Here is a 22,289-nt window from a genome sequence, read left to right as displayed (position 1 = left end):
CCAATTCCTGCTCTGTACGTGAGTGTATTGTTCCTCAGCACTGCCTCTCCCACAGTCTGGCATGATCTGTGATTGAATCTATGACCATTACTAATGCCACCTGACCGAAATGTTACTTCCATTAGCCCTGACATAACCTGCACAATTGCTCCCAGGTCCCTGGGGTAGAATTGGATCAAGTACCCTTGAGAATCAGAGATAAGAGAGTTAGCCACTTGAGCTGAAGCTGACACCTGTGTATAAGGGAAATCAATTTCCTTTGCACATGTACGCGTGCGTAAAACAATTTGGTTAATCTCTTTATGCTCAGTTCCTGTCTCATTAACCAACATACTTCAAACAGCAGATATCTGTGTCAAAGTCGCTTGGTCGGGAATTTGTTAGTAAAAAATGTTAAGCTGCTGCAACCACTCAGAAAATAAATATGAGAGGCTCAACATATCAATGCAATCACAAAGAAGGCACGCCACCAGCTACACTTCATTAGGAGTTTCAGGAGGTTTGGTATGTCACCAAAGATTCTAACAGATTTCTGCAGTTGTACCTTGGAGAGCATCTTAGCTGGTATGGAGGATCAGGAAAATCTGCAGAGTGCTGGAAACTCAGCCAGCTCCTTCATGTGCACTAGCCTCCCCAGCATCTGGGACATCTTCAAAAGATGATACTTAAAAAAGGCAGCATCCACCATTAAGGACCCCCACCACCCAGGAGATGCCTTCTACTCATTACCAGAGTACAGGAGACTGAAAACTCAAAGTTTTAGGAACTGTTTTGTCCTTCCACCATCAGATTTCTGAATGGTCCATGAACCCATGAATACTAACTCACTATTTTTACACTACTTATTATTTTTAATATATCTTTCATGTTGTAATGTTTAGTATTTTTAATATATTGCAGTGTTGGAGCGACGGAGGATGAGAGGTGACCTGATAGAGGTGTACAAGATAATGAGAGGCATCAATCATGTGGATAGTCAGGGGCTTTTTCCCAGGGCTGAAATGGCTAGCAAATGAGGGCATAGTTTTAAGGTGCCTGGAAATAGGTACAAAGGAGATGTCAGGGCTAAGTTTTTTTTTTACACAGCGAGTGCATGGAACGGGCTGCCAGCGGTGGTGGTGGAGGCAGATACAATAGGGTCTTTTAAGAGACTCCTGGATGGCTACATGGAGCTCAGAAAAATAGAGGGCTCAGGGTAACCCTATGTAGTTCTAAGGTAAAGACATGTTCGGCACAGATTTGTGGGCCAAAGGGCCTGTATTATGCTTCAGGTTTTCTATGTATGCTGCTGCAAAACAACAAATTTCACAATATACACTCAGTAGCCACTTTATTAGGTACCCCCTTTGCCTTATAAAGTGGGCACTGAGTGTATGTTTGCCGTCTTCAGCTCCTGTAGCCCAACCACTTCAAGGTTCGATGTGTTATGCATTTGGGGATGTGCTTCTGCATACCACTGTTGTGATGCGTGGTTATCTGAGTTACTGTCTCCTTCCTGTCAGTTTGAACCAGTGTGACTATTCTCCTCTGACCTCTCTCATGAACAAGGCGCTTTCACCACAGAACTGCTGCTTGCTAGAATTTTTTTTGTTTTTTTTTTTTGCCCCATTTTCTGTAAACTCTAGAGACGGTTGTGTGCGAAAATCTCAAGAGATATCAAGAGTTTTTGAGATACTCAAACCACCCCATCTGGCACCAATGATCATTCCACAGCCAAAATCATATAGATCATAGTTTTCCCCATTCTGATGTTTGGTCTGAATAACAACTGAACCGCTTAACAATGTCTGCATGTTTTTATGCTTTGATTGGCTGTTTAGATGGTTACATTAATGTGCAGGGATACAAGTGTACCTAATAAAGTGGCCAAGTGAGTGTACATTTCTTAATGTAATTTATAGTATATTTTATGCCTCGAGTTGTACTGCTGCTGCAAAACAACAAACTTCATATCATAAGCCAGTGCTAATAAATCTGATTCTGAGGTTTTGGTTTAGTGTGAATGTGGAGGTGTACAGGACCCCACTGATCATGCCCCTTTGCCTTCTGCAGGCTCACTGCTAGCAGTGCAGTACGTGTATGCCGAGGTTACCAAGATCCATTCAGTGGCAGACGGAATGGTGGCCAGCACGAGACTGGGCTACGTCATCAGAGAGGGGTTCACATGCCCGCCAATCATCCATCCCGGTTACAATGTGCTCAGGGGCATCAAGGCCACTTGCTCGGTGAGATCCAGGGTGGGTGGAGGTGCCGGTACCAAGAAAGATGGCAGCAGGAAGACCCCGGAGAGCCTGCTACAGAACGCCGCACCCTCGCGGGTCTGCTCCGTGCTGTGAACACTTGGGTGCATTTCCCGCACCTCGTGAGTGACTCACTCACTCTAAAACGGCAGTTATCAGCATGTTTCACAGGGTGAGCCTCAGCACACAGGCAAATAACACTCCAGCTAATAGATTGCTCGATTCTATTCTTAGTAACCACAGGTCAGATTAAACTGATAAGGCAAAAGGAGAGCAATATTTTTCAGCTCTCTGCTTGCTGACTCCTGTACCCGCTCTCTGAAAGCACAATTCAGGGAACTCTCCTCCTTCAGCTCTCCTGTATGAGCTATCAATCCTCCTCCTCAAAGCTACTGGCTGAGCTTCCCGTTCCATCATTCAGGAGATGTGGGTGACCTTTCTTGACCCACCCCAACTCAGCCTTTAACTGAGCCAGGCCGCACATTGACATCGCATGTCTGGAGTTACAAAACAAAGGTGTAGATTATCTTCTTTGGTGATCCAAGTGCTTTTAAAGGTAATATTGTCATTTCATTATCACCATTATTGTTATTGTCACTTCAGGAATGTGGTTGACTCATTTAAAAAAATACAGATGTTTTAATTATTTGAATTTTGATTCCTCATTCAAATGCCTGTTTCCTGAGAAACCAACTTTGGAGTGCTATCATGGGAACCTACCACCACCCCTCCAAGCCATGTTTCTCCCTCCCCCCCTGCCACCATGAAGAGCCTTCTGACATTTCTGAAGATGCACATTTGGAAAAGGGGCTGCGGTAAAGATAGGGACAGACAGTCAGAGGAAAGTATTTAATTGAGGGAGGGAAAACAATGATGCTATTAGGAAAGAACTTGGGAGTACAAACTGGGAGCAGATGTACTCAGGGAAATGGACAACAGAAATGTTTTGGGAGCACCTGCGTGGGTTTTCTGGATAGGTCTGTCCCATTGAGGCAGGGTGAAGATGGTTGGGTGAAGGAACCATGGTTGACAAGAAAGGTGAAACACTTAGTTAAGAGGAAGAAGGAAGCATACTTCAGGTTTAGGAAGCAAAGGTCAGACAGGGTTCTTGAGAGTTACAACGTATCCAGGACAGTGCTTAAGAATGGACTTTGGAGATAGAGGGGAACGTGAGAAGGCCCTGGTGAGTAGGGTCAAGGAAAACGCCAAGGCTTGAGTTAACTGTGCAGCTCTATAAAACCCTGGGTAGACCACACTGGGGGTATTGTGTTCAGTGCTAGTTGCCTCTTTATGGAAAGGATGTGGAAGCTTTTGAGAAGGTGCAGAGGAGATTTACCACAATGCTGCCTGGATGTTTGTTTGTTTGTTTATTTAGACGTGCAATGTGGAACAGGCCCTTCCAGCTCAATGAGCCACACCAATGCACCTGCTGTATTTAACAGTAGCCTAATCACAGGACAATTTACAATGACTGATTAACTTGCTAACCGGTATTTCTTTGGAATATGGGAAGAAACCGGAGCACCTGATTGAAAGCCACACGTTCACAGGGAGAATATCCAAACTCCTTACAGACGGCACTGGAACTGACCTCCGAACACCGAAGCCCTGAGCTGTACAGCATCACAATAACCAATGTGCTTCTGCAGTGCCCCTTTCTTGTGAGGAAAGCTTGAGCAAGCAAGGGCTTTTCTCTTTGGAGTGAAGGAGGATAAGTAGGCATAGATAGAGTGGACAGTCAGCCTCTTTATCTCAGGGTAGCAATGGCTAATACCAGAGGTCATCATTTTAGTGATTGGATGAGAGTATAGAGGTAGGATTTTTACACAGTGATAAATATGTGCCTGGGGTGGTGGTGGGAGGTTGATATTAGGGGCATTTAAGAGACTCTTAGAGAAGCACATGAATGAAAAAATAACAGAGGGCTATACAAGGATGGAAGGGTTAGATTGATCTTGGAGTAGGTTAATAGATCAGCACACATTGTGGGCCAAAGGGTCTTTAATGTGCTGTACTATGTCAATCTGAGTGGATAATAAATGGTTTTATTAACTTTTCTCTCCCCCATAATTTCATCTGGGAGTGAATTTTATACTGCATGTCAAGTATTGATTTGTGAATTCCGTAACTGACCCAAGCAGGGGTGGCCTGTACATCACCTTCAAGGTGAAACTAGGGTTTTAAACCTAAGCAGGAAAGTCAGCTGAGCTGATTGGGAGAATACAGGTAAAGTCATGACAGTGGAGAGATAATGGTTAGCATGAAAACAAAGTGCACTAGATTGGAAAAAGACCCTTACAAGGCTCATAAACTCAAAGTGAAAAGTGATCGAGTGGACGGCTAGAGACTCTTTCTCAGGGTGGAAATGGGATAATATAAGGGGATCATAATTTAATGGTGATTGGGGGAAAGTGAGATGTGAGAGGTAAGTTTACTTTTACATAGAGTAGTGGGTGCATAAAATGCCCTGCCAGGAGTGGTGGTAGAGGCAGATACATTAGGGACATTTAAGAGACTTTTAGATGAGTAAAAGAAAAATGGAGGCATATGGGGGAGGAAAGGGTTAGGTTGATCTTGAAATAGGTCCAAAAGTTGACACCATATCTTGGGACGAAGGACCATACTGTGATGTAATGTTCGATGTTCTTGGATTCACTCGTGGCTGACCAGAGAAATTAAGTATGGTTTAGATCAAAACAAGAGCTAAATAAAGTTGCCAGAAATTACATAGGTGTGAGGAAAGGTCACATTTTAGAACTGAGCAGAGGGGGACCAGGCTGGACCGGTGAGAGGCAGCAAGTATAGGCATGTACGTGGAAAACACGAGGACCAATATAAGACCCTTATGGATGGACAGAATTCACAAGGGGGAAACGGCAGAGGAATTAAACAGATACTCTGCTGTCTGTCTTCACAGCTCAAGATGCATAAAACCAGTGGAACACAAGGGTCTAGAGAGTACATGTTATTGAGGACAATATCTATTACTCAAAAATAGTAATAAATAAGTTAAGACCATAAGACAATAGGAGGAGAATTAGGCCATTTGGCACCCTGAGTCTGCAATGTCATTCCATCATGGCTGATTTATTATCCCTCTCAATTCCATTGTCCTGCCTTCTCTACATGACCTTTGACACCCTTACTAATCAAGAACCTTTCAACCTCCACTTTAAATATGCCAAATGGCTTGGCATCCACTGCTGTCTGTAGCAGTAAATTCCAGAGATTCACCACCCTCTGTTAAAGAAACTCTTCCTCGTCTCTGTTCCAAAGAAATTCCTCCTTATCTCTGTTCTAGAGTTAGTGAGTTTGAAAATTGCTAAATCCCAGGGACTGGATTATCTACATTTCAGAGTTTTGAAAGAGATACCAGATGCTCTGGTTATCTTCCAAGGTTATGTAGATTCCATTATTGTTCCCGTGGATTGGAAGGGTGCCAGCGTGATGCCACTGTTTCAGGAAGGACGGAGAGTGAAATTTTGTGAGCCTAACATCAGTAGTTGGGAAATTGCAGGAGTTCATAATGATGGTTGTAATAGCAGACTACCTTGGACAACACCTCCAGGATCTGGTGTACGTGTTGCTCTGGATTTTCAAGCACCTGCAGAATTTCTTACGTTCAGAATACCTTGGAAAGAGTAAGAAGATTGAGCTGAGTCAAAAACTGACGTGTTGGACTTCTTTCAGGATGCAACTAGTGGAATGGACAAGTGAGAACCAGTGAATGTGTTGTGTTCAAAATTCCAGGAGTCTTTTGATAAGATCCTGCACAGGCGTTCAGCTGCCAACTGGGTTACCCTCATTGGTGTAAAAAGGTTGAAATGGATTGAGATTTGGTTACCAGACAGAAAGCAGAGTGTGGGAGTAAAAGAGATCATTTAGTGTTGCTGGGCTGTGAAATCACAGGTGTCAGTTCAGACTAGCTGAAGGGAGGGTGGTCCCCGACACAGGATTCCTGGACCAGGGGCACAGTTTCAGACTCAGGGATCGGCCATTTAGGACAGAGCTGAGGAGAAATATCTTCATTCTTAGGGTGGTGATTGTTTGGAACTGTCCCAGAAGGCTGGGGAATGGAGAGGTGTGGGGATAATGCAGGAAATGGCATCACGGTAGATCAGAATGATGAATAGTGGGGCCGGCTCTGGGTTCTGACGGCCTATTCTTACTTCTGCACATGATCAATACCTTGAAATGTGGAATTCTCTACTGCCCTCTGCCAGCAATGTTTTATCCATAGATTTCTTACCCTGTCTCTATGACAACTCTATCCATGAACTCCTCCTCCATCAATCTCCCTCTCCTTTCTCCAATCTCAGTAATATTTTCACCAGTGAATCTCCCTTTCCCTCTCCCAGCTGATACAAGAGTCTCCCTCTTCTCAAGCATCCTCACCTCTAACATAGTCACTCTGTCATAGACAAACGATTCTGATTGCACAATAACCTTGAGGACATTATTTCCCACGTCAGTCACTGCAAATTAAGCAACAGTGGCCTACAGAAAAATGAAGTACAGAAGAGATTTGTAAGTGGGAACGGTTTATCATTGGCTACAGATTGCGGTGCCATTTGTGCTGATGGACCTCGCTCTGCTTCTCCATCTCCATGCGACTTCAACAGATGCAGTTCCCATATCTGTGTGTTCGGATATTGGAGACTCCCAAATGCACTGGGGAAATCTGCTGAGTCTATTACCGGTGCCCAGTGTGGATCGAGAAAACTCCGCAGAACTGTTCGCACTTTTCTCATGCTCTCCCGTCTAATCCGCTATGAGAACTAACTGCTGCTTTCCTAGGGCGACATCGATCCTGTCAGTGACACATTCCTCAAATATTCCTCCATGTTTTCATAGTCGTCGGAGTCAGATTCTGACGTCTCCTCGGAGGTCTGGGTTGAGACCCTGGGCCTGTCGCTCCTATCTTGCGTCTTTCTCATCGGCTGGGGCTGCTTAGCGTTGAGGTCGATGGATGGGAAGGCTCCACCTCCTCTGTGGCTCAGGACAGCACTCCTCTGTTTATTCTGGGTGGCTGCAACATGAAGATCAAAGATTACAGAGCAGTGGTAACTTGCACTCTGTCATAATGCAGAGTGGTAACACCAGCTATCAGAACAGGGGGCGAGCTCCATTTGCTGAAAGGGGAGTGGCTTATAGTGATGGTGGCCAATAGAGAGAGGCATGAAGGGTGTTCAGCTCAGTATTCTGTGAGGTTTAGTCGCCTCAGTGTTGAAATGATTCTGCAGCTATGGCTTGCAACCATCAGCACACACCTCAGGGTCAAACTGACTCTGTGGCAGTGGCCTGCGGCTGCTGGGCTCCTGGACCAGCTGCAGTGCTGACCTGACTCTTCGGCTGTAGACTCACTTTCGGGGACTAAGCAACTTGTGTTATTTGTTTGGATAATTTGTTCTTTTTTTCGCACATTGGGTGTGTGACGTTTTTGTTGTGTGGGGAACTCTAATGGGTTCTGCCGTGTTTCTTTGTCTTGTGGCTGCCTGCAGGTTGGAGAATCCCAACACATACTTCGCTAACAAATGTAGTTTGAATATGGATTTCCCGAGCTCAGTACTGGAAGAAAGAAAACCAGGAATTTTAAAATGCCTGGATTAGGGGATTGTGGAAATGTGAGCAAGGAGAAGACCACGCAAGGACAAGAACAGTTGAAGATGAAGTAGCATACAAATGGGGATGAGGACTGAGGCAGGCAGGGTGGGGGGGGGGTCAAGGAGAGGAAAGGGAGGGAGAGGTTTGGGAAGCAAGGGAGTGAGGAAGAGAATATAGAATCATAGATTTCTATAGCACAGAAACAAGCCCTTCAGCCCATCTAGTCCATGCCAAGCACTTTTCTGCCGAGACCCATCGACTCGACATTGACCATAGCCGTCTATACCCCTCCCTTCCATATACTTATCTTAAGTTTTGCGATTGAACCCACATCTACCGGCAGATCATTCCTTGCTTTAAACACCCGCTGAAATGGTCCCCCTCAATATTTCACCCTTCACCATTAACCCATGTCTTCTAGTTCTAGTCTCACCCAACCTCAGTGGAAAAAGCCTGTTTGCATTTGTACCCTTCATAATTCTGTATACCTCCATTCAATCTCCCCTCAATCTCCTGCATGCCAGAGAATAAAGTCCTAACCCATTCGACCTTTCCCTATAGATCAGGTCCTCAAATCCTGGCAACAGATGGCCTGTTGAGATGACAGGGGCTAACACATGAGAGGTATGAAGGAAAAACATGCACTGCCTGACAGGCACAACCCAGCTAAACGCCACACGTACTGCATGTGTCCACCTTGTTAATGTGCTCCATGCTTCAAACCACCTTGACCCACAAAAAAAAATGACCCTTAGAAAACATCCTGCTGATTTACATGACCCAATGGTGCCCATGTCACACACAGGAAAAAAAAACACGGCAGAAACTGTTCATCCAGTGCAGGACTTTAGAGTCCAATGAAGATGGGCTCCAACCCAGCCCAGGAGGAGGAATGAACAGCCCCAGTCTGTGAGGTCCCAGATAGGGATGACCTTCTATGTTCCAGCAATGACGGTTCATTTCCACTGAGTCTGCACACAGACATTACTCATTTATACCAACCGCAGTCTTCAGAAACCACAATCTGATCGGAGTGATTCTCAATGATGGCAGCAGGAAATTCGACGTTGAGTCAGCAGAGGGGGGCCACTCTCTGTATCATCCCTCCCCCACCGTCAGATGTACATCTATCCCAACTCCCTCTTCTCAAACAAACCCCCCAACCTCACACCTGGCCTTCTCACCAAACCCCTCAACCACATCCAAACCCTACATATCCTAATGACACAACCTCTTCACCTACTGGCCTCCCACATCCCAACCCCAGCCCCTGATCCCTACCCCCAAACCACCCCCTGACCTCCCACAACCAAACCCCACAAACCAACTCCAGACCTGATCCTCACTCCCAAACCACCTCCTGACCTCCCACAACCAAACCCCACAAACCAACTCCAGCCCTGATCCTCACTCCCAAACCACCTCCTGACCTCCCACAACCAAACCCCACAAATCAACTCCAGACCTGATCCTCACTCCCAAACCACCTCCTGACCTCCCACAACCAAACCCCACAAACCAACTCCAGCCCTGATCCTCACTCCCAAACCACATCCTGACCTCCCACAACCAAACCCCACAAATCAACTCCAGACCTGATCCTCACTCCCAAACCACCTCCTGACCTCCCACAACCAAACCCCACAAACCAACTCCAGACCTGATCCTCACTCCCAAACCACCTCCTGACCTCCCACAACCAAACCCCACAAACCAACTCCAGACCTGATCCTCACTCCCAAACCACCTCCTGACCTCCCACAACCAAACCCCACAAACCAACTCCAGCCCTGATCCTCACTCCCAAACCACGTCCTGACCTCCCACAACCAAACCCCACAAACCAACTCCAGCCCTGATCCTCACTCCCAAACCACCTCCTGACCTCCCACAACCAAACCCCACAAACCAACTCCAGCCCTGATCTCTACTCCCAAACCACCTCCTGACCTCCCACAACCAAACCCCACAAACCAACTCCAGCCCCGATCCTCACTCCCAAACCACCTCCTGACCACCCGCAACCAAACTCCACAAACCAACTCCAGCCCCTGGTCCCTACTCCCACCCCACTCTCAAATACTCTATTCCCCCAATGAAACCTCATTTTCCCCTCCACATCCCTGACTTCCAATCACTGTAACCCCTGGCCCACAACCTACCCCCAACCTGTGTACAAAGGGGAGCAGGAACCGACAACCTCCCCACCCCCAAGACAAAAGCATTGCTGACACCAAGCTCTGTAGAGTTTCAAAATTTAGGTGGACTTTGTTGGCCAAATGTTGTGAGGCACCTAAAGCAACAATGGACAATGGTGTGGGGGTAGGAATGGTCCAATAACTCCCTCCTTCCGACCCATGCTATGCTCAGAAGCACCAGAGGACCATTGATATTCTTACCCAAACACACCAAAGTCTCCCCCCCCCGCCCCACCAAATCCCAATCTCAGCACAGCTCCACCCCCAATCTCCCCAGACAACGAGTATCTTATTCAGTTCTGGTTGCCTCATTGTAGGAAAGATATGGAAGCTTTAGAGAGGGTGCAGAGGACATTTATCAGGGTGCTGCCTGGATTAGAGGGCATGTCTTAAGAGAACAGGTCAAGCGAGTTAGGACTTTTCTCTTTGGAGCAAAGGAGGATGACTGGTGTGAAGTAGACAAGATGGTAGGATGCATAGATTGAGCCAGCACCTTCTTCCCAAGGGTGGAGTTGGTCTATATGAGAAGACATAATTTTAATGTGATTGGAGGAAAGTATGGAGGGGTTGGTTTGTCAGAGTTAGGTGTTTCACACAGAGAGTGGTGAGATGGAATGCACTGCCAGGGGTGGTGTTAGAGGCTGATACATTAGGGACCTTTGTGAAATATTTCAGGAAACACACAAATGAAAGAAGGATGGAGGTCAATGAAGGAAGGATGGATGAGATCGATCTTGAAGCAAGTTAAAAAGTTGACACAGCATCATGAGCCGAAGGGCCTGTACTGTTCTTTGTTCTATATAATGTGGTGGCCAGTGCCAATCTCCCACTTCCTCGAGGAATGCCCTCAGTGCCAGTCCCAGCACTGCCCCATTCCCTGGGGAATGTCCTCAGCTCCAATCATAACACTGCCCCATGCTCCACTCCCCCAGGGGACATCGCACATTCCACAAGCCCTTTCCGAGAATACAGCCCAGTCCAGCCCTTACCTCCAGGGACGATGGGTTGCATCAGTCGGTTTAGCTGCACGTTCCACTGTTTGACGCAACGACTCGCCTGCCTCCGCCTTGTCTTCGCCGCCTGGTGAGAGAAAGGCTAGTTGAACATAGCTACACCAGCCCAGCATCACAGTGGAAGAGCACGGAGGGTCACAGTACCCTGCATCAACCTGGAGCAGTGCACAGCACCACCACCCCAGAGTGCCACTGTAGGCAAGATGGAGCACTGGCTGGGGAGCTGCCCTCAGTGCTAGCACTTCCCCCTCTGACTAGCTGATGTTTCTCATTGAGATACCACAAAATGTTCAGCAATTTATACTCACAAGTGTACAAAATGAAGTGGAAGCATACCTTGCAGTATCAGCATTCTACCTGGATAGATACATCATGGCATGTGCTCTGTTCAAGACCGTAACAATATGCAGAGCGTCAAACACAAAGTGCTGGAGGAACTCTGCAGATCAGGCAGCATCTATACTAACCACAAGACATAGGAGCCATTTGGCCCATTGAGTCTGCTCCGCCATTCAATCATGGCTGATCCTTTTTCCCCCCTCCCCAGCCTTCTCCCTGTAACCTTTGATTCTGTGACCAATCAAGAACATATCAATCTCCACCTTACGTACACTCAACGACCTGGCCTCCACTGCTGCCTGTGGTTACAAATTCCACAAATGCACCACCCTCTGGCTAAAGAAATTTCTTCGCAACTTTGTATTAAATGGATGCCCCTCTATCCTTAGGCAGTGCCCTTCCTGTCTTAGACCGCCCCCCCCACCAAAAAGTCCTTTCCACATCTACTCTGTCTAGGTATTCGAAAGGTTTCAATGAGGTCCCCCTTATCCTTCTAAATTCCATTGAATACAGGCTCAGAGCCATCAAATGTTCCTCATATGATAACCCTTTCACTCGCAGAATCATCCTTATGAACCTCCTCTGAACCCTCTCCAATGCCAGCACATCTCTTCTTAGATAAGGATCCCAAAACTGTTCACAGTACTCAAGATGAGGCCTCATCAGTGCTTTTAAGGTATCGCATCCCAACTCTTATGCTCTAAACCTCTTGAAATGAATGCTAACATTGCATTTGCCTTCCTCACCATCAACTCAACCTGTAAGTTAAACTTTAGGGTGTTCTACACATGGACTCCAAAGTCCCTTTACATCTCAGATTTTTGGATTTTCTCCTCGTTTATAGAATAGTCTTCATATTTATTTCTTCTACCAAAATGCATGACCATCCATTTTCTACCTTTTATTTCATTTGCCACTTTCTTGCCCATTCTCCAAATCTGTCTAAGTCCTTCTGCAGCCTCCTGTTTCCTCAACATTACCTGCCTCTCCACCAATCTTCGAATCATCTGTAAACTTGGCAACAAAGCCATCTATTCCATCATCTAAATTATTGATATACAGCATAAAAAGAAGTGGTCCCAACAACGACTCCTGCAGAACACCAGTAGTTACTGACAGCCAACCGGTAAAGGATTCTTTTATTCGCACTCACTGGCTCATCAGCCAATCTTCTGACCATGTTAGTAACTTTCCTGTAATACCATGGACTCTTAACTTGGTAGGCAGCCTCATGTTTGGCAATTTGTCAAAAGCCTTCTGAAAATCCAATATACAACATCCACTGTATCCCCTTTATCTATCCTACTTGTAATCTCCTCAAAGAATTCCAACAGGTTTGTCAGGCAAGATTTTCTCTTTAGAAATCATCCTGGCTTCGTCCTATCTTGTCCTGTATTACCAAGTACTCCATAACCTCATCCTTAACAATTGACTCAAACATCTTCCTAACCAATGAGATCAAGCTAACTGATCTATAATTTCCTTTCTGCTGCCTAAAGAGCAGAGTGAAAAACACATAAAGAGTGGAGTCCAATGATTGTTGAAAGATCATTACTAAAGCCTCCACAATCTCTACTGCTGCCTCTTCCAGAGCCCTAGTGTGCAGTTCATCTGGTCCAAGTGACTTACTCACCTTTAGGTCTTTCAGCTTTTTGAACCCCTTCTCCCTTGTAATAGTAACTGCATTCAATTCTCTTCCCTCACACCTTTCAACTCCTGGCACACTGCTAATGTCTTCCACAGTGAAGACTGACGCAAAACACTCATTTAGTTCATCTGCCCTCTCCTTGCCCCCATTATTTTATTTCTCCGGCCTCATTTTCTAGTGGTCCTATATCCACCCTCATCTCGCTTTTTACTTTTTATATACTTGAAAAAGCATTTTTCTATCCACCTTGATATAGTTTGCTAGTTTGCTTTCATATTTCATCTTTTCCCTCCTAATGATTCTTTTAGTTGCTTTCTGCAGGTTTTTAAAAGTTTCCCAATCCTCTATCTTGTCACTAATTTTTGCTTTTATGACTTCTCTTTTGCTTTTACATTCATTTGACTTCCCTTGTCAGCCATGGTTGTACTATTTTACCATTTCAGTATTTCTTTGTTTTTGGAAGACATCTATCCTGCACCTTCCTCATTTTTTCTCAGAAACTCAAGCCATTGCTGCTCTGCTGTCATCCCGAACATACTCTCCTTCCAATTTACTTTGCCCAACTCCTCTCTCATACCGCTGTAATTTTCTTTACTCCAGTGAAATACTGCCATGTCAGACTTTGCTTTCTCCCTACCAAATTTCAAGTTGAACTCAATCATATTGTGATCTAAGGGTTCCTTTACCTTAAACTCCCTAATCTCTGATTCATTACATAATACACAATCCAGATTATCTGATCCCATAGCAGGCTCAATGACAAGCTACTCTAAAAAGCCATCTTGTAGGCATTCAACAAATTCACTCTCTTGGGATTCATTACCAAGCTGATTTTCCCAATCTATCTGTATGTTAAAATCTCCCATGACTATCAAACATTACCCTTCTGACATGCCTCTTCTATTTCTCATTGTAATCTGTAGTCCACATCCCAGCTACTGTTTGGAGGCCTGTATATAACTGCCATCAGGGTCCTTTTACCCTTGCAGTTTCTTAACTCAACCCACAAGGATTCAATAACTCTCTATCCTACGTCACATCTTTCTAATGATTTGATGCCATTTTTTACCAGCAGAGCAGTGCCATCCCCTCTGTCTACCTTCCTATCTCTCCGATACAATGTGTAACCTTGGACATTCAACTCCCAACTACAACCATCCTTCAGCCATGATTCAGTGATGGCCACATCATTACCGACAATCTGTAGAGGTGCAACAAGATCATCCATCTTATTTCACCTCGAGCATTGAGATATAACCCTTTGAGTGCTGTATTTGCTACTCTTTTTGATTCTGCATCCTTAATGCACTGAAATAGAGATGAATAAACAGCCGATGGTTTGGGTTGAGATTCTTCATTAGGAATGTTTATTCCCCTCCATAGACGCTGCCTGACCTGCTGAGTTCTCCACCATTTTGTATGTGTTCCTTTCTTTCTTTTTCAATCTTTTTATTAATTTCGAAGTATAGAAACAAAACATAGCAAGAATACAAATAGTTGGAGAAATGTTGTTACACTTAAGAAAAGTAATTGTAAAATCAAATAGTGTAAGTTAACAAAGCTCCCAATCATGTAGAGCTGACAACGGATAATACAAATCAAAAAAAAACTGAAAAAAAATCATGAAAAAAAAAAAAAAACAAAAACAAAAAAAAACCCCATCCCCAAAGGAAAACAGAATTAATCAACTAAACTAAAAGACTTGGGCAAAACTAACAACTTAAAAATGGAAAAGAAGAAAACCTCAGCGTCGACGACTCCATTCCCCTCCAACAACAGTACAGAGAGATAAAACCAGTTTGGAAATGATCAAATTACATCAAGTGAAAATGCTGAATGAATGGCCTCCAAGTTTTTTCAAACTTAATGGAAGGGTCAGAAACTGCACTTCTAATTTTCTCCAAATTCAAACACACCATAGTTTGTGAAAACCAATGAAATACCTTAGGAGGGTTAATCTCTTTCCAAATCAACAAAATGGACCTTCTAGCCATTAAAGTAAGAAATGCAATCATCCTTCGTGATGAAGAGGTTAAATTATTTAAGTCTATCATTGGTAGTCCAAAGATAGCGGTAATTGGATGAGGTTGTAAGTCTATGTTTAGGACCGTTGAAATAATATCAAAAATATCTTTCCAATATTTCTCCAACAAGGGACATGACCAAAACATATGGGTTAAAGAAGCTATCTCGAAATGACATGTGTCACATATTGGATTAATATAAGAGTAATAACGAGATAGTTTATCTTTGGACATATGAGTCCTGTGCACTACTTTAAACTGTATCAACCTATGCTTAGCATATACAGAGGATGAATTCACCAACTGAAGAATTTTTTCCCCATTTCTCAGTCGGTATATTAATCTCAAGTTCTCTTTCCCAGTCAGCTTTAATTTTATTAGAAGCATCAGGACCTAAATTCATAATTATATTATATATAATTGCTACTACACTTTTCTGAGAGAGATTTAAATCTAAGATTTTTTCCAAAATGCCCATTGGATATGGGTGTGGAAAATTAGGGGAAACAGTAATTAAAAAGTTTCTAATCTGTAAATATCTAAAAAAGTGAGATCTGGGTAAATTATATTTATTAGAGAGTTGATCAAAAGACATAAAACAATTATCCAAAAATAAATCGCGAAAAGATATTATACCTTTGGTTTTCCAATCAAAGTAAGCTTGATCCATCGTGGAAGGTTGAAAAAGAAAATTTGATATAATGGAACTTGCTAGAATAAATTGATTAAACCCAAAAAATCTTCGGAATTGAAACCATATACGTAAAGTATGCTTAACTATTGGGTTATTCATTTGTTTATATAATTTAAAAGAAGTAAAAGGAAGTGAAGTTCCTAAAACCGAACTCAAGGAAAACCCTTGTAATGAATTAGATTCAAGATTTACCCAATGAGGGTTTAAAGATACGTCCAAATCTCGTAACCAAAATTTTAAATATCAAATATTAATTGCCCAGTAATAAAATCTAAAATTCGGGAGGGCGAGCCCCCCCTCCTTTTTAGATTTCTGTAGATACCTTTTACCTAACCTAGGATTTTTATTTTGCCAAATATATGAGGAAATTTTTGAATCTACGTTATCAAAAAAAGATTTTGGGATGAAAATTGGAACCGATTGGAATATATACAAAAATTTGGGCAAGATGATCATCTTAATAGCATTAATCCGACCAATCAAAGACAAAGTGATTGGCAACCATTTGGTAAATAAAAGTTTAATCTGATCAATTAAAGGTAAAAAATTAGCTTTAAATAAATCTTTATATTTTTTCGTAATTGTTATCCCTAAATATATAAATGAATCAGTAACCAATTTAAATGGTAAACGTCCATAAGTAGGTACATGCTTATTTAAAGGGAATAATTCACTCTTACCAAGATTCAATTTGTAACCAGAGAAGTTACTAAATTGAGCTAACGGATCTAAGATAGCAGGAATTGACTTCTCCGGGTTAGAGATGTATAACAACAAATCATCTGCATATAATGATAATTTATGTATTTCGTTTCCACGGGTAATACCAACAATATTTGGCGAGTCACGAATAGCAATTGCTAAAGGTTCAGGAGCAATATTGAATAGTAAAGGACTAAGAGGGCAACCGTACGTGTTCCAACAGCTGCAGAATCTCGTGTCAGAAACTGCAGAGGTCTGTGGAATCAGTCTTTCCTCCGCAGACTCTATATGCACTTCTTGCTGCATCTGTAAGGCAGCCAGCATAATGAAAGATATCCACCCACACCAACGTTCTCTCTTCTCCCCTTCCCCATCAGGCAGATGGGATAAAAGCCAGAAAGCATGTACCACAATGCTCAAAGACAGCTTCTACATACACTGTTATGACTACTGAATGGACCTCTAGAATGATAAAGATGAATTGCTGACATTACAATCTACTTGGCATGGCCCTGGCACTGTAGTGTTTCCCTGGATGGCATTCCCACAGTAACTGTAACATAACATTTTGCATTCTGTTATTGCTTTTACCTTTGTACTAACTCGATGTACTGGTGTATGGGATGATCTATAAGGATGGCAAGCAAGACAAAGCTTTTCCACTGACTCTTGGCACATGTGGCAATAAGGGTCTTGGCCTGAAACGTTGACTGTTTACTCTTTTCCATCGATGCTGCCTGGCCTGCTGAGTTCCTCCAGCATTTTGAGCGTATTATCAATTAGGAGGTCAAATCTTAGTGACTTTTTACAGAAGTGGACAGACTAGCTTTTCTGCACTAAACAATATTGCAGCAACACCAAGTGCATTTGGTCACAAAAAATAAGGCGCAGGGCCTTAAAACAGCAACGATCAAATGTTACACTGCCCAGCTGGAATTTGTAGATCTCTGCCTGGAAAAAGTAAATTTAGCAGAGAGTGTGCCTAGAAGTTACCCTTTGTTATGCCCAGTTAGAATAATACAGCACGGAAACTGGCCTTTCAGCATAACTCATCCATGCCAATCAAGTCCATCTAAGCTAATCCAATTTGCCTGTGTTTGGCCCATATCCTTCTAAACCTTTCCTACATATGTACCCGTCTAAGTGTCTTTAAAACACTGTTATTGTACCTGCCTCAACTACTTTCTGTGGCAGCTCATTCCATATACTCATCACCTTCTGTATGAAAAAATTGCCCCTCAGGTCCTTTTGAAATCATTCCCCTCTCACCTTAAACCAGTGCACTCTAGCATTTGACTCCCTTTCCCCGGAGGAAAAAAAAATTGAGTGCATTCACACTAGCTCAGAGAAAAGGCAAGATGGAAGTGTTTGACAGGAGTGTCGAAATGGAACTTAGTTTCCAGCTCCCATTCCTGTCTATCCCTGAAATATGTCCCCATACAAACATTTCCCCTTCACTCTCTCAATACACATTTGTCTACATTCTCTTAAAGGTCACTGGAAGTTAATATCCAACAGCATCCATGAGTTTTCAGACCATCTCTTATGCTCGTTGTAAACCCGAACACACATTCTCGTCATTGGCCAGTGTAGACGGTGTCTCGCTGATGAAATGACCTGCTTAGAGACTGATCTCACAGGATGGCGAATCACAAAGAATGAGAGTGGCTGAGCTGAAGGGTTCAGGGGCTGATCTCAGAGCATCATGAAGCTCGGAGAGCTCACCTCCAGATCCCTTTGTGCCATGAGAATGTCCAGTTCCCATTTCAATACTAATATGCTCTCTCATTCTTCCTTCCCAAAGTGGAGGCCCTCACACTTTCCCACAAAATGCAATGATCACCAACCTTGGGCACTGATACGTAGTAATCTTTTGCTGTGGCACAGTATGAAATGTGTACTGTTTGGATTTCCAGAACATCTAATGGTTCCCCTTTATACAATCATAGAGACCTATAGCATGGAACAGGCGATTCAGTCCATGCTGGCCCTTTTTGCCCAGCTATTCTATCCCATTTGCCTGTATAACACTGTATCTTCTTATGCCTTGCCTATTCACGTGTCTATCTAAACGTCAATTCAACATTGTGACCGACCCTGGCAATGTACTCCAGATGTTAACCACCTTCCATGCACTAAACTAAGATCTCCATTTTTCACAACCATGATTGCTCGTGGCAAGTTTTTCTAGAGAACTGGTTTGCTATTGCCTTCTTCTAGGCAGTGTCTTTACAAGACAGGTGACCCCAGCCATTATCAGAGACTGTCTGCCTGGCGTCAGTGGTCCCAATAGACAGTAGACGATAGGTGCAGGAGTAGGCCATTCGGCTCTTCGAGCCAGCACCGCCATTCACTGTGATCATGGCTGATCATCCACAGTCAGTATCCAGTTCCTGCCTTATCCCCATAACCTTTGATTCCGCTATCTTTAAGAGCTCTATCCATCTCTTTCTCAAAAGCATCCAGAGACTTGGCCTCCACTGCCTTCTGGGGCAGAGCATTCCACATATCCACCACTCTCTGGGTGAAAAAGTTTTTCCTCAACTCCGTTCTAAATGGCTTACCCCTTATTCTTAAACTGTAGCCTCTGGTTCTGAACATGCTTCTTGCCTTCAGCGTGTCCAATCTCTTAATAATTTTATATGTTTCAATCAGATCCCCTCTCATCCTTCTAAACTCCAGCGCATGCAAGCCCAGTCACTCCAATCTTTCAACATATAACAGTCCTGCCATCACGGGAATTAACCTTGTGAACCTACGCTGCACTCCCTCAATAGCAAGAATGTCCTTCCTCAAATTTGGAGACCAAAACTGCACACAATACTCTAGGTGTGGTCTCACCAGGACCCTGTACAGCTGCAGAAGGACCTCTTTGCTCCTATACTCAATTCCCCTTGTTATGAAGGCCAGCATGCCATTAGCTTTCTCCACTGCCTGCTGTACCTGCATGCTTGCTTTCAGTGACTGATGTACAAGAACACTTAGATCTTGTTGTACTTTCCCTTTTCCTAACTTGACTTCATTTAGATAATAATCTGCCTTCCTGTTCTTACCACCAAAGTGGATAACCTCACATTTATTCACATTAAACTGCATCTGCCATGCATCTGCCCACTCACCCAGCCCGTCCAAGTCACCCTGCATTCTCATAACATCCTCCTCACATTTCACACTGCCACCCAGCTTTGTGTCATCTGCAAATTTGCTAATGTTACTTTTAATCCCTTCATCTAACCATAACCAGGACTTGCGACATGGACCAGCTGCTCATATGACCATCCACCACCTGCTCCCATGGCTTCACATGACCCTGATCAGGGAGCTGAGCTGGTGCTGGTGCCCAAGGGCGACCTGCAGGTGCAGAGGGAAGGAGTGACTTGCACCTCCTTTGAGAAAGACTTATCTCCACCTCGCCACCCAATTAGGGTGAAAGGTGAAGTATTTAAGGGCAACTTGATGGGAACTTCTTCACGCAGAGGGTGGTGTGAGTACAGAACGAGCTGCCAGAAGAGGTGGTGGATATGGGTTCAACTGCAACATTTAAGAGAAGTTTGGGTGAGATGGGTTTGGAAGACTATGGAATGGATAGATGGGACGAGGCAGAAGACCAGATTGGCAGGTTCAGGATAGGTAGCAGGGCCTGTTACTGTGCTGTAGTGCTCCATGACCTGCCTCTGGTTCTGAACAACATTCCTTAGCACCCCACCACTTACTCTCCGAGTCCTACCTCTACCTGACCTCCCAAAAGCAATCATCTCACACTTGTGGGGATGGAGTTCTATCTGCCAGTGCTTTGCCCAGCTTTCTATCTGATCTAGATCCTGCTGTTGACTCAGATGTCCTTTCTTGTGAATACACAACGCTCTCTGTATGAAATGTTGCGTACATATGGGACATGGGTTCCCTGTGACACAACTGTGCGGATTCTGTGAGCGGTACGGGTGGAGAGCAAGTCAAGGGGGTTGACCTACCGCCAGATCCTCCTTGTGCAGTCGCCTGCTCTCTCTCAGCTCCTCCATTGCACGCTGCAGTGCCTGCGTTCTATCTGCCACTTGCTGTTTCCGCTCCCGCCGGTTCGGATTCTTCTCCGCCTTAAGCCTCATCAGTTCCCTCAGCTTCTCCTCTTCCTGCTCTAAAAGCCTGGGGACAAGAGCGGGTGGTGGGGGAAGAGGACGTCAACAGAGAGCTTTGCGGCACGGAACCAGTGGAAAGTGGGGTAGCTTCACAAGGAAGTGTGGAGAGGAAGGAGGCAAGGAAAGCTTTATTGTGACTCCGGGAGCACAGTGATACAGGAACGCTGCAGGCAATTGGGGAAACGTCCACCGAGAGCAAACAAGCAAACAACCATATAACTGGCCTTCAAGTCGCAGTTGAGATCAATTATTGGCTGGGACAATCTTTCTCTCAGCACTGTCCCCACTGGGAAAGTGACTGTCATGGTCATTTGGCATGGCAAAAGGTCCTTAACCCACTGCGTTGGCACCAGCCACCCTGCTAATCCCAGTATGTTCTCCCTGATCGCCCAGTAACCACTGACTCATGCGCGCTTGGGAAGGGGGAGGAAATGGAACATTCAGAAGGAAACCTGCTCAGTCACAGAGAACAAACAAGAACCTGCAAACCCCACACAGACAGTGTCAGGGATTAGAATCGAAACCGTGCCACGGGAGCCACTTGGCAGAGGCCTCACAGGCTATGCCAGGTGGCGGCTGAGAGGGGTGTGGCAGGAACCTCATGCCAGGTGGGGAAGGGGTTGCTGGGCAAGTGCGGCATGGCTGAGCAAGCCAGACTTGGGATGTTTTAAACGCGCCTTCTCAACATGTTGGCTTTGTCACTGCCTCGCGGTGAAGCCGAGACCCAGGTGGGGAACAGGTTATCGCAACGTTGTCCTGCCAGTCAGATGGCAGGGCATCCTCCCCAGCTCATTGTAGTACCCCCACACCAGCCCGTCACCGTACCTTGCATGCACTGAGCGTGCGGCCTGCTCGCCACTGCGTGCCTGAATCTCGGCCTGCAGCGCCTGCTCCAGCCCTTGCCGGATCCTCTCCAGCTCCTGAATCTGGCGCCGCTGCATTCCCGCCTCCAGCTCCTTCTGCTCCACCTCCAACTGTAGGCAGAAATTGTCCTGCGAGGAGAAGAGGGCAAGAGGCTTAGGGTCATAGGCCGATCATTTCAGCAAAGGCCTGATGTGGGAGGAGCCAGCACAGAGTGGGTGGGCCGAAGGGCCTGTTGCATTCCTACCATTGCATGACCTTCACCCACCCACGGGTGGTGACAGTTAATAACCTCCTCCCCGGAGTAACAGGAGATTCTGCAAAGGGAGTCAACCAGAGAGCTGGATATGTTGAGCAACGCAAACAAAATGCTGGAAGAACTCAGCAGGTGAGGCAGCATCTGTGGAGGGGAACAAAGAGTCAACATTTTGGGCTCCTTAGGACTGGGAAGGAAGGAGGCAGAAGCCAGAGTAAGCAGGTGGGAGAGGGAGCGGAGTACAAGCTGTCAGGTGATAGGTGAAACCCGGAGAGGGGTAGGGTGCGTGGGTGGGGGAAGGGATAGGTGAAAGGGGTAAAGGGCTAAAGAAGAAAGAATTTAATAGGAGAGGAGAGTGGACCATGGAAGAAAGGGAAGTATGAGGGAACCAGAGGGAGGTGACAGGCAGGTCACGAGGGTGGTGAGCAACCACCTCCATCACAAGCAGATCGAGGACATCTTCAAAAAGTGGTGCTTCAAGAGGGTGGCATCCATCACATCCGGGACAAGCCCTCTCCTCAATACTACCATCGGGGAGGGAGAAGGTACAGGAACCTGGAGACACAGCTTTTTCCCC

At 45.0% G+C, this 22,289-nt stretch overlaps 2 protein-coding genes across 2 annotated transcripts in view; one reads left to right on the top strand and one right to left on the bottom strand.

Annotated features, from left to right (window-relative positions):
* The window catches only part of nwd1 (NACHT and WD repeat domain containing 1), a 78,150-nt gene extending 75,814 nt beyond the window's left edge, over window positions 1-2,336 (top strand). Inside the window, exon 19 of the mRNA XM_072267281.1 lies at window positions 2,053-2,336. Coding sequence (XP_072123382.1) covers window positions 2,053-2,336 — 284 coding nt within the window. The remainder of the gene's footprint in view (window positions 1-2,052) is intronic.
* A 657-nt stretch (window positions 2,337-2,993) lies between these two features.
* The window catches only part of LOC140202754 (differentially expressed in FDCP 6 homolog), a 68,813-nt gene continuing 49,517 nt past the window's right edge, over window positions 2,994-22,289 (bottom strand). The window contains exons 9-12 of the mRNA XM_072268049.1: window positions 21,421-21,587; window positions 20,434-20,602; window positions 11,032-11,122; window positions 2,994-7,269 (exon numbers count right to left, since the gene is read on the bottom strand). Coding sequence (XP_072124150.1) covers window positions 7,034-7,269; window positions 11,032-11,122; window positions 20,434-20,602; window positions 21,421-21,587 — 663 coding nt within the window. The 3' untranslated portion in view covers window positions 2,994-7,033. The remainder of the gene's footprint in view (window positions 7,270-11,031; window positions 11,123-20,433; window positions 20,603-21,420; window positions 21,588-22,289) is intronic.

This window comes from Mobula birostris, chromosome 9 (genome assembly GCF_030028105.1).
Source record: "Mobula birostris isolate sMobBir1 chromosome 9, sMobBir1.hap1, whole genome shotgun sequence".
Taxonomy (NCBI): Eukaryota; Metazoa; Chordata; class Chondrichthyes; order Myliobatiformes; family Myliobatidae; genus Mobula; species Mobula birostris.
The sequence above is the reverse complement of the archived record's forward strand: the minus strand, read 5'-3'. Positions and strand labels throughout refer to the sequence as shown.